Below are 12,578 nucleotides of genomic sequence, written 5' to 3'. Positions count from 1 at the left end.
GAGTGAGTGGTATCTGAGGCAGAGTTATTGGAAATCACGTCACATTCATACAAATGCATACTGTCATGGAGAAAGCCTACGACTTTCATAGTGAGCAACAGAAGGCAGACGCTGAAGAATGAAAAGAGTAGGTTTCCATTCACGTAAAGTCTACAAAGCTAGCAAAACGGTGGTGTTTAGGGATGTATGCTGAGGGGGTGAAATAGAAAGGAAATGAAGAGAGAGCCTTCTCCTGACAGTTCAGATGGTGGTTGCGGAGCAGAGGGACGGGCAGGGACTGCAGGGGGTGGCCGCAATGATCTGTTGTCTGACCTGGGTGACAGTCACGGGCGTTAGACGTAGTTCATTGGGCTGTATATTATTGTTTGTTGTACTTTTCTGTATGATTGATCAAATAAAAAGCATAAATAGAAGATGAACCAAAAGGACTATTCATATTTGCAAGAATGCATAGAAAGAAACAGAAAAAAATATTGCTTCTTTTTTTTTTGGGGGGGGAGGGAAATTGAATGGGAATGGAGATTAGAGGAAAGTCAATGAATAAATGAGCGACCCGACAACAGCTCCGTAATGTTTAGATTCTGGGAGCTGAAGATTATGAATAGCTCAGCCTCTGAAACTGAGGCTGAGAACTGAACAAAGGCAAAACTTAAATATGAAAATTAAGAACTGTAAGTATTTTGACGTGGTTCGACATTCAGAAGCGACACCAGGGCTGGGGTGGGAATGGAATCTCAGGTTCCCTACCCGAAGACACCCCATTCCCGTTTCCTGGAGGCTTTGAGTGGGGTGAGAATGGATTACATGGGTGAATTAAGGAGGGATGGCGCTGGAGGGAATGTGGCATAACTGGGGACGAAAGTCCAGGCCGCGGCGTGGAGGTCCAGGGCATTGGGAGGGCCTGGCCGGGGCTCCGTGGGGGCTGGTCCCGGGGCGTCTTGCCTGCAGTTTCCCCACTCCATGGGAGGGTTTCCTAAGGGGAGCAGAGAGCAGGAACAAGAAGTCCTTGTGAGTCAGCAGGGCAGATCCCAAACATCCCCAGGCTTCCTCCTGACCTCCAAGCTCCTGTTTCCTGCGCCTGAACCAGCCTTCCCCAGCAGGTTGGGACATAGCCGGCCCACGGGCGTGGCCACTCACTCCTGAGCAGACTGTTCTGCATTGAGAGGAGGAAATTCCCTGCACGCTTCATGGGAAGTCAGTGTCATGGGTGGGGGGCCCACTTTGCCCAATCCCCGGCCTGATGGCTCACTCTGTGGCGGTCACCATCACTGAGTCCAGACATAGGGGCCCTTGGTGGTCTCAGGCACCCCTGGGGCTGCCAAGTGAAGTTCAGAACTGTGGGACTAAAGTCAGGATTCAGGGTTCTGAGCTCGTATCTCCCCTTACCAGCAGGAGATGAGCTGAACCCACTACCCTCTCTGTGTGCTCTCAACGTCACTGTGGCTCATGACACCAGTCACCCTCCTGGGCTCCAGTGAGGACCCGATGTGAAGATGGCAGTGAGGTGACCCTGCCTCCCTCCTTTGACTTTGGGTCCCCAGAGGGAGGGCCCTGAAGTCACCTGACACGTTTAGCGGTGGGTTCAGAGGAAGGTTTTGAACGAGGTGTTTTCGAAATCAGGCCTTGACTGCCATCTACGAGCTCTGCAGACGGCTTCGTGTCCTCACGCCTCAATTCCCCTGTCAACATGGAGGTAACAACACCATCTCATGAGGTTATAGAGCTTAAGGGGGATGTCGGATGGCAGGTATCATGATGTCTGGTGCATCTTAAGAGCAGTGGGGGTAGTTTCTGGAAGCCATCAGAACAGATTTGTGGAAGGACTCGGTGAACGAATAAACACACAACACGCCGGCTTTCCAATTCCAACATTCCATCCTCTTCAGGTCCAGAAACCCAGTTTCCTTTACCACATGACCCTCCCTTTATGACACATCCCACAAGCTTCCCAGCCCCTGTTCAAGTTTGGGACTGGAGAAGGTTTTAGATGTTGTCCCTGGGAGGTGACTGGGATTTTGCTGGAAAATGCTGCACACGCCCTCCAAGGTGTGGTCCACCCACCTGAATGGGGCAACGGTCCAGGAAGCACATGGCACATGTGACCCAGCACCACCCAGACCCTGAGACAAGCTCAGGTGAGCCTTATAAAGGGACCAGTCTTTGCCCAGATGCACACACATCCCACTCGTCCTTCTGCTCAGTGACACCTCGTCAGCTCCGGTAGGTCTGAGTCTGCATTTTCCAGGAGGAGCGCGCAGCTTAGGGCCCGGCGTGCTCTGCCGTCTGCAGGAGCAGGACGAGCAGTGATGGGGGTGGGGAAGGGGGCAGGGGGTTCGGGAGCCTGGGTCCAGCTCAGCTCTGCGTCCAGCGGCTGTGACATCACCCCTCTGAGGTCCTCATCTACAGCGAGATGATGGACCAGACTCTCCCCATTGCTCTTGGGCTCTCCTGTGATAACTCCCGTGCAAATGTCCCCAGTGGGCATGACTCCCCCTCTTCTCCTTGGCTTCTCTCCTCTCTGGACTCGCCTGCCTCTCAGGCCTTGGGTTGATGAGGACCCACTCTGTACCCCAACCTTGTGGGAAAGTGGGTGTCCCTGCCAAAGTCTCGAAGGTTCTCCTCACCCCGCCCTGGGGTACCCATTCACCACTGCCCTGGTGAGAAGACCTGCACCTACCTGGGTCAGCCATTGATCAAGCCAGGGGATGCCCAGTGACCTTCCGGGCACAGGCTTAGCTCTGGCCCCAGCCAAGGTGACAGAGCCCTTGGTGGTTCCACGTAGCGATGTCACAGCGTGGAGCTTTCTCTCAGCTCAGGAGGCAACGGTGCTTGTAGTAGACGCCCACCGTGTGAGCCGTGGGCATTTTCTGGGTGCTTTGGCTCGTCTGGGATGTGAGGGCCGCACGGTCCCATTTCTCTGGCTTGGGAGTCAGCATATTGGGGAAGTGACCAGCTTTAGGAAGTCAGGTCTTCTCTTTATTTAATCACAGTCTAGTCTTGGCGATTCAGAGAGCAGGGAGGTATGAAGGGCAGAAAATCCTCAATAACAGACAATCCGGAGGAGCCCGTCTCCCCACATTCCACCGACAGCCTAATAAGTAGGGCAGATATTTTTCTTCATTACGAATCTGAGGCTGTCTGGTCCCCAGTCCCCCTCTCTCTCCTGTGGGGATGGTCTAGGCCTCAGGCCAGGGCGTGTTTCTTGGCTCACACCATTCTACTCACAGGCACGCCCGGGGGCTCCCCAGCCCCTTTCCTGCACAGCCTGCCTTACGGTCCTGGTCTGGCCCCAGGGGGTCTTGTTCCCGAAGCAGCCTGGGAAGTTTAGACCAGATCAGCAAGGACATGGTCTTGTCCCCAGGACTCTAACCATGATGTTGACATCGGAGGAGATGCATCTGACGCCATTTGAAGGGCAGGGCTGTCCAAGTGCTGAGTTTGACTTGGGTCCCAGCGCAGGCTCCGTCCTTTTCAGCGTGGTTGACCCCTCCCCTGTCCTGTGGCCCTGTCCCCAGTGGGCTTCTGTGTTCTCCTCTGGCTCCTCTGGAGCCTGGCCTGCATGGGCCCTGGTCCCAGCTGTGGTCCTACCCTTCTTTTAAGCACCTCACCCACCTCCTAGGGGACCAGGGCCCCTTCTGCTTCACCAAAGCCTCGCTTCCCGGAGCCCTCACGCCCCACCCCATCGTCCTAACTCAGCGTCCTCACCGGGGAAGGATGATCAAGGTCACTGTCTTTCTCTCTGGCAGCTTCTTCAAAATTCAAGATGAGTCCCAAGAAGGCTGAGCAGTGCGTGATGGACTTGATTGACTTGTTTCACAAATACACGAACCCCGATGACACAATTGATAAGAAGGGTCTGCTGGAGATGCTGAAGGAGTATTTCCCCCACTTCCTCAAGGCCTGCGTGAGTTGCGGGGGGCGGGCGTCTCACGTTGCTCGGGCCCTGGCATGGCTGAGGACACTTTGCTGTGTGACTTTGCACAAGTCACTCCCATTCTCTGACCCTCAATATTCTCATCTGCAAAAGGGCCAGGGAGGACTTCACGTCCCGCCTTACGATCAGGGTGTAAGAGGTGACATATGTGGCAAAGCGTGACGATGTATGGATAGAAACGGGCCTTATGAGCGGGTCCAACAGCGCGACAGATGGAGGGCAGTGACTGGGTCCCCTCCCACCTGTCACACGCCCTCCGGGAGACTCAAGCTCACATGCTCAGGCTCTGTCTCTAGCGGCTCCCATTCGACTCCCTGAGATCAGAGGGAAGGATAGAAATTCCATCACTGCTGAATTTAACACCCTGCTTTACAACGAGAAAGCTCATTGGCAACCAAATTTAATCTGACAGAGATTTAATCTGAACCGATTCTGAAATGAGAGGGTTACTGGGTGACACAGAGACTACTTGAGCAGGAAGAGGGAACCCAGAACGTGGAAGATTCTGGAAGCCAAATAGAGGACAGGAGAGGAAGGTTAGGAATGAAGGGGACAGGGGTTAGGGCCTATTTTGAGTTTCTGGGTAGAACTTAGGCAGGTGGTGACCTTGAAGGGATGGGGTGTGGCTGTGGGGCTGGGGACACCCCACCAGCTCGCTGATTAGTGCAGCTCTGGGCAGAGCCCGCTCTCCACCCCAACGTGGTTCATTCACGCTGACACTTGGACCAAGCACTGTCGCTCAGTGAACTGCAGGGAAATGCTAACACCCCCTGCCACGTGCCCTCCACGCACCCCGACCAGGTGGTGCTTTCCCCCGTCTCTGCCTCCGCCTCCTCCTTTGGGACTGAATTTGCCTTGCTTTGTGTCTTTTTCCACAGGACACACTGGGCAAAGATTACTTGTCAGGCGTCTTTGAGGACAACGACAAAAATAAGGACAAGAAGATTGAGTTCTCCGAGTTCCTGTCTGTGCTGGGGAGCATCGCCACAGACTACCACAATCACAGCCACGGCGCCAAACTCTGTGGTGGGGACGACGAGTGACCCGGCCAGCCAGAGGCCTGCAGAGCCCCCCCCAATCAATAAAGTGTGTTTCCCCCCAGACACTGCTTATGTCTCCTCTTTGGCTACTTATGCTGTCGAAACTGCCACTTGTTGGTGCATCTTTTCTGTGGAAGCTCACGGGGTGGGGTGACCCAGGAACGTGGCAACAGGATGCCCTGCCTGGGGCCTCCAGCATAACCGGCCACCTCTCTAACGTGGGCTTCTGTCCACCTCTGTCCCTGCTCCCTCGTGCAGCCGACATATCCTGCTGCAGAGGTGAGCAATGCAAAGCGTTCTGCCAGGCCCCAGCCGTGCTTTTCCTTCTCAGCCAGGGGTCAGCATCTGGGCCCAACACAACTCAGGATCAGGAGCGGAGGTCTCGGCACTGTGCCCCATGCGCACCCGCTCCTGCCCCAGCGTGGCCCCACGGCCACAGGGGAGATGGCACCAGTGAAATAGGGCTTGCTGGGAGGAGACTGGGGACACAGGGTACTTGTCACTGAACGGGACACTCAGCAGTGACTGGAAGCCTTGGCCTGTGGCCTGTGGCCTGCGCGCCTGGGCTGTGTCCTGGTCTGGCTGTGTTTCAGCTGGGTGAGTGTCCTTGTAGAGGTCAGAGAGTCATGCTGTCTGCTGAGCTGACCTCGTAACGCTTGTTAAATGCCAGACGCTGGTTGTCTGGGAAAACCCACCTGGTGGTGGGTGGTCCAGGTGTGAGAAGCGCAAGCTAGTCCTGGAGTCCAGCCCCCTCTGGGCACCAAATGAGAAGACGGGATTGAAAAGGGTGCACGCAGGAGAGGCCACTGAGGGATCAGAAGGACAGCTCATGCTGAGCGCCATAAATGACAGCGTCCTTGATCTGCCACGGGAAGGGGCATGTCACTCCACTTGGGCTCGTGGAGCCCAGCCAAAGTGCTAGGGGCGGAGGAGTTCGAAACAAGAGGGCACAGAAGCTGCCTCAGCAGAGCCCGGCTCTCCCCACAGACGGAGGTCTCTCCACGGTGCCAGGCAGCCGGTTCAGCACTCTCCTGGAGCTGCGGTGACACGTCCAGACATGTCCCTGCAGCCTCCATCAGCACCCTCTCCTGCAAGCTCATGCCATCCGGCTGCGTCACTCCTACCTCCTCCTCAGTCTCCTACCAAGCCCTTCATCAGGAGAAAGTTCTTCAGGGACAAATTAGGCAACTGTCTCCAAGTCTCCTTCTATCGCGCTTGCAGGAAACACACAGCATGAGTTATTTGTCCGTGTGGTGACTCATCCACTCCCTTCTTACACTGTTTCTTGAGCACCTCGGTTCCCAGATCATTGCCTCCGTCCACCTCAGGGACCTCCTTCCTTGACCACCTCTGCACCTGTCATCGTTTGCGCCACGTCTGAGCTTCCCAACCACTACTTCTCACTGTCCGGCCACTACTGTCTGTTCCCTCCCTCCCTCCTTTCCACCGGCTCTCAAACTCAGAAAGACCCGCTTCCCTGGGCCTTTGCAGGTTCTCTCCTAGGAGACCCCTGATCTGTCTCCATGCAGCCTGTGCCCGATGGTCCGTCACAGCAACTGCCCTCACTGGACTAGCGTCTCTGGTGCCTGCTTTCCTCTGGGCCACACCTTCCCTGCAACCCTTCCTCCCTGCACCAATCCCTCCCCTTGTCTTTCCTCCTCCTGCACCAAGATCTCTGTCACTGTTAGGGACCATTACACCCGGGCTCCTGTGTGCTGGCATGTGGCTTCCTCTCCACCCACCCCTCCCTGTACCTGTCCTGGGAACCTAGCTCCTGGTGGCCCCAGTGCTTGCACCCCCCACGCCAACAACACACATTATTACCTCCTGTCTCAGGGTCAAGTTTTCTAACTCCTCCCTCTGTCTGAAATGTCTTCTAATGCTTTGTCTGCCTGGTTAAAATAATATTTCATGCCTGAGCTCACATGTCAACGTCTCTTATTGATTCTTTTTGAAGTGAACCCCCCAGCCCTTCTCCCCAAGGTGATCTTTTCTCCCTCCTTCGTGCCTCCCCTCACCCTCATCCCACTTCTATTACAGCAACCACATCACGTCACTGTCCCCATTGGTCTGTCTTCCATGCAGACTTTGAGTTTATGGAGGGACAACACTTGTTTAGCAATCCCCAACACCTAGTGGTCCTGGCACGAAATAAGTACTCTAACGTCATTTTCTGTTTAAGTGTATTTGTGAAAGCTCTGGTCCGTCCCATCCAGTGTTATCCGCAATCCAAAACCTCCAGTCCCAGAGGTCGGCTGGGCACCTTAGCAAGGCGCCCCAGAGAGTGGAGACAGGCTAAAAGAGTAATGGCAACCAGCAAACAGCTTTTGTTGGGACGCTAGCCGTTATCTCCCGGCAGCGATTTCTTCTCACACCCTAAGGCTAAACAAGGTCATGTTCCCCAATTTTCCAACTGACACATTCAACATAAACTGCAGGGCTAGTGTAGGGTCCCGTTTCCTTCTGCGTCAGAAGTTCTGGAGAGGTGGACACAGACATTCCTTTCTCCTCTAGGGGTTGTTCTCCTTGAGGATTGCTATGTCAAAATTCGGTACTCACATCTGAGCTCCAGATGTCCGTCAGCAACAACCATAGAATCTAGAAAGGCATGACCGTGAGGCATCTGTCCCTAGGAACCTCTCTCCTCACAGGTCCACCCCTTTTTATGGTCTGGCCTATTTTCTGTTTTTCTCTAAAACACCCGTCCTATGACGATCCCTTGACTTTATAATTCGCAAAGGTGGTGTTTGTGCTCTGAGTACTACTGTGAAAAAGAAGATAACCCACTGTACTTGGGGGTGGGGTGGGCGGGGAAGAAGGGCCTTCCTATAGCGAGGGTTGAAGAGTGTGAGTCAGAAGAACGTAAACGGAGGGAGGAGTGGGCAGTGAGAAGGTTCCAGTGGGTTCAGTACCTCGGACAGCACAACTACAGTCGCGTGTGTTTATCCATATTGCAAAAGTTAGTGGAGTCTTGTGATGCCAGGATATCTGGAGACCTTTTGGAGTCCAGAATCTCTCTCACTGTTACCTGTCACACGAGTGCAGGCACAGTTGTCAATTTTCCTCCCTTTTTAATTCTGCTACAACACAGAGTAACTACTAATTACACTTCAACGGATTCCAGTTTAGTATGTTCCTGAACAAAGATTCGATTCTGGTCAGTATAATTCTAAAAGTCATGCCATTAGGCACTACTCCATATTGGCCTTCTGGTCGAAAATGAATGTGGAGCCCCCCACTCTGCCCTTTGAAATACTTTGAAACATGGCTAACATCAGCTCAAGTTTCAATCTGGTGACAGTTTGGCACTTTGGGCTATAGTTGCAGAATTAGCCTGGTTTCTCCCTGCACACCAGGCCTCTTCGGCTCTAAACCACCCTGGTGAGACTGGACTAACACACTTTTGCGGCATCCTGCCGTAGCCCAAGCTGCAGTATCTCAGGGCAAATGGATATTAAGTTTGGTCCCTGTGTTCACAACCCAGAAGTCTTCTCAACCCCATTCTTTTGGGATTTGATGGAAGCTTCATCATGTAGGCTTCATGATCGACCATTAACTCCATTTTCAGCTCTTTTCCCTTCTCAAGAGATTGGGGGTTGGGGCTGAAAATCCCAAGTTTCTAATCATGGCTTGTTCTGTCAATGACCAGCCCTGAATGAGCTGCTTGTTTGGATTTTGTGAAACTTTGTGAGATTTTAGGAAAGTCTGCAGCATGAGCCAAGGCAGGCGGTTTGTGTGGAAAAGCCACTGGAAGGGGCTTGGGTGTGCTCGAAAGTGGGGTGGGGCGGGGTCTCAGAATCTTTAGGGCTGGGCCAGGTTGATGGAGACTCAAATATGATGGCCACCTGCGTCTGCACGCAGCGAAGGGGGAGGGCTCAACAAAGAAACAATGGCTTCCGCCAGCTCCTCTGTCTGGGAGGAAGCTGCCCCTCCTGCCCTCACCCTGATGCCAGACAATTCAGTTCCTTCCCCATCTGTCCCTGGTGCCTTGCGAGCTGCTGCCCCAGCGCTGGAGTGACTCCATCAGCACGTAAGTCCGTGCACGGGCCCTTTAAAAGGAGCACCTGGGACTGCATCTTCCCTCCGGCTCACACAGTCATGATCTCCACTGGTTTTTACAACCAGAAATTATGGGGACTTATCTCCCCAGCACTGAAACCCTGGGCTGGGATGCCTGGTGTGGGGCTGGGACTCCTTGCTCCCCCAGGGGCAACTCTGCAGCTGAGATATCCCTCCTAATTTTTAATGGTCACACGTGGGTGTGGCACCAGCTCATTCCGAGTCTCTGCCCCTCCTACCAGTCTCTAGGCGGCTTATGTCTGTCGCTGTAGGGCTTTGGTTCAGCTAGACTTCACTTGATTCTCAGTGATGGTTGCTCTGTAGTTTAGTTGTAATTATGATGTGATTGTGTGAGGAGGTGAGCACAGCGTTTACCTACTCCATCATCTTGACCAGAAATCTGATTCTGCTTTTTAAGTCCCCAACCAAAGGCCACTGTCCATATGAATTTTCGCATTGTTTTTCTATTTTTGTAAAGAGTGACATTGGGATTTTGATAGGGATTGCTTTGAAATCTGTAGGTCACTGTGAGTCGTAGGGACATTTTAACAATATCAATTCTTCCAACCCATGAAAGAAAATGTCTTCCCATGTATCTATGTCTTTTAAAATTTCCTTCATCAGTGTTTTGAAAATTTTCATGTACAAGTTTTTCACTTCTTTGGTTAAGTTATTTCCTACGTATTTTTTCTTGTTGCTATTATGAATGAGATTGTTTTCTCAATTTGCCTTTTGGGTAATTTGTTTGTGTGTAGAAACTCAACTGATTTTGTATGTTTGTTTTGTATCCTGCAACTTTACTGAATCATTTATTATTTATAACAGGGTTTTTGTTGTCGAGTCTTTAGTGTTTTCGATGTATATGATCATGCCATCGGCAAATAGAGGTAATTTTATTCATTCCTTTCCTATTTGGATGCCATTTATTTCTTTTTCTTGTCTAATTTTATTAGATAAGATCTTAGAGAGAAATCTTTCAGTTTTCCCCCATTGATTATGAAGTTACCTGTGTGCTTTTCATATATGGCTTTTATTATGTTGAGATAAGATTATTCTGTACCTGTTTTTTTGAGAGTTTTAATCATGAATGGGTGTTGAACTTTGTCAAATGCCTTTCCTGCATTTATTGAGAGAAACGTGGGGGTTTTTTTTGGTTTCATTTTGCTAACACATCTTATCACCTTGATTGATATACACATGTTGCATCCCTGGGATAAATCCCCCTTAGTCACAATGTGTGATCCTCACTGTGTATTGCGACAGTGTGGGGGGTCGTTTTGGTCCCAGATTGAACAAAAGGGTGAAAGGGGTTGCAAGATGACCTCCTCCTCCCAAAAAGCTATGCGTCAAAAATAGAGTTCCTCACCCCAATAACTTAAAAAAAAAAGGCGGCATCGGGAAATAAATATGTAAGTACTGACATTCAGCTGTATCCTGGATAAGATATTGAACTTGGAGGATAAACAAAGACTTCTCAGACATTCAGGTAGAAGAAACCTACAAGGGGAAAAGCCAGGTGTCCAGACTCATTAAGGGAAGACAATGGAGCAATGTCTAGAATGTTCTGAAGGAAAGAAAGCAAACTCCAAAAATATTAAACTGATGGGGGTTGTCAATTTAAGTAGAAGAGCAGCAGGCAGACACTGGAGCAGGAAAGAATTCAGGATCTCTAGCACCTGTGAGCTCTTCTGGGAAAGAGTCCAGCCAATCAGAAAGATGAATTTACATATATATATTTTCACGGGATGTAAAGTACAGCATAGGGAATATAGTCAGTGGTATTGTAATGGCTTCGTACGGTGTCAGATGGATAGTAGACTTCTTGGGGTTATCACATTGTGAGGTGTGTAAGTGTCCAGTCATTATGTTGTTTTGTACACCTGAGACGAATAAAAAAAGAATGAAGGAAGGATGAATTAAAATGAAGAACTTGGACATATAATGCACTTAACAAAAACTGGGAGGTGGGAGGAAATGAATTCAAATTTCCAATTTCTTTTAAGAATAAAAATCAAAATTAAAGCATAAAAATTTGAAAAAAAAATAGAGTTCCTTTTGAGTGATGAATTATTATCTAGTAATTGTCCAAGGTCATATTGGCATACCAAATTCCTTAATTAAGTGGTTTCTAGGTTTTTATTTTTGTTATTTGTCTATAGAGATTGTGTACTGGTAAAGAATGTCCTATTTATTGCTTTTTAACATCTGTTTAATTATTTTCTTGGGATAAATTTCTGGGAAATGATGGCTGACTACAAGGTATTCAATAAAATTCTCTGTGACTCTAGCTTGGCATTGCCAAATTGTTTTACCTTTTAGAAGTTTGAGCCATGTTTTTATTTAGTGTATTGATGAACCTCGTATTTGCTGAGGAAATCTTTATGTTGGGTAGATGAAGGCTCACCCCATGAATTGGAAAAGATTTGGCTTAAGTTTTTACCTATTTCTCACAAACCTTCAGGATGCGGAGACAGTTTCTAGTTCCATTACCTGTCCTTTGGCACCCCCTTCTGGGAGATCTACTCACCAGCTTGTGCAGCCCCTCCCAGGGGAGAGGCATGGGGCCAGGTAGAAACGGCTCCCTGACAGAAGGCTTGAGATGGGGCAAAGCAGTTCACCTGTCACTCAGAGGCTCAGGTGGCACCTGTGTGGAGACCAGGCCTACATATCTGGCCTCCCTTAGAATAGGGTCACTGCCACATTGCAGTCGATTATTTCCCTATAACAAAACTGTTCCTACCACTTCTCTCTCACCTGCCACCCATCCCCCAACACTTACCATCTTCCCGTGCCCAGGACAAAGTGGAGGCTCTAGCTTGGCACACAGGACCCTTCCTGTTTTTCTCCATCCTCCTCTCCAGCCCTGCTTCTTCTGAATGCTTTGGACTCCTTCCCCAGCAGGCCACCACCCTCTTTCCTACCACCAAGCCTTTGCCTGTGCTGTTTCTTCTGTCTGGAGTGCTGGTTCTCCACGCTTCTTCTGGCAACAAAAACCTTCAAGTGCCCCCTCAAAGACCACCTTCTAAGGAAATCTTCCTCAACTCTCCAGGCAGAAGGTATTCCTTCCTGGGTGCCCAGGGTACCCTGTTGGTGCCACTAAATTAGTAGTGTTCACAGTGTGTGTGACTCTGTCCCCTCCACGCACCCCACCCTGTGAGCTGGCCCTGTGACTTACTCATACTGCCTCGAGGGGCCTGGAATGCTGTAGGTACTCGAGAAATATTTGTCAGACAAGTAAATGTGCTTTATGATGGTAGAGTCTGGGGGCTTCCCAGGGAGGAGGGCATCCAAGGAAGATGTATTTAAGTCGTGTGTCTGACCCCACCCACACCTTGGAGCTGGGAGGATGAGCTCTGAGGCAGGGGGATGGATAAAGTGACCTTGTGTGGATCCGAGATGCTTCAGATCAGGCTCTGAGGGAAGGTGGGTCCCGGAAACCGGCTAATTGTAGGAAGCAAGTGTCATGTGATGTCATCTCAGGAATGCAATTAAGTCTCACTGTCCCTGTGGGAAATCCTGTGAGAGTCACAAGACTCGCTGCTATG

The 12,578-nt window shown here is 50.7% G+C and overlaps 1 protein-coding gene across 4 annotated transcripts in view; it reads left to right on the top strand.

Annotated features, from left to right (window-relative positions):
- LOC109435383 (protein S100-A7) overlaps positions 1-5,037 on the top strand; it is a 36,579-nt gene extending 31,542 nt beyond the window's left edge. For 3 of the 4 annotated variants that reach the window (XM_074318462.1, XM_019713220.2, XM_019713219.2), the window contains 2 exons: positions 3,747-3,904; positions 4,813-5,037. In XM_074318462.1, the coding sequence (XP_074174563.1) occupies positions 3,764-3,904; positions 4,813-4,977 (306 nt within the window). In that variant the 5' untranslated portion in view covers positions 3,747-3,763 and the 3' untranslated portion in view covers positions 4,978-5,037. Of the gene's footprint in view, positions 1-2,116; positions 2,221-3,746; positions 3,905-4,812 lie in introns of those variants that run through there. The other variant, XM_019713221.2, reaches the window with a different exon arrangement.
- Positions 5,038-12,578: the final 7,541 nt, after the last annotated feature.

This window comes from Rhinolophus sinicus, linkage group LG14 (genome assembly GCF_036562045.2).
Source record: "Rhinolophus sinicus isolate RSC01 linkage group LG14, ASM3656204v1, whole genome shotgun sequence".
Lineage (NCBI taxonomy): Eukaryota > Metazoa > Chordata > Mammalia > Chiroptera > Rhinolophidae > Rhinolophus > Rhinolophus sinicus.
The sequence above is the reverse complement of the archived record's forward strand: the minus strand, read 5'-3'. Positions and strand labels throughout refer to the sequence as shown.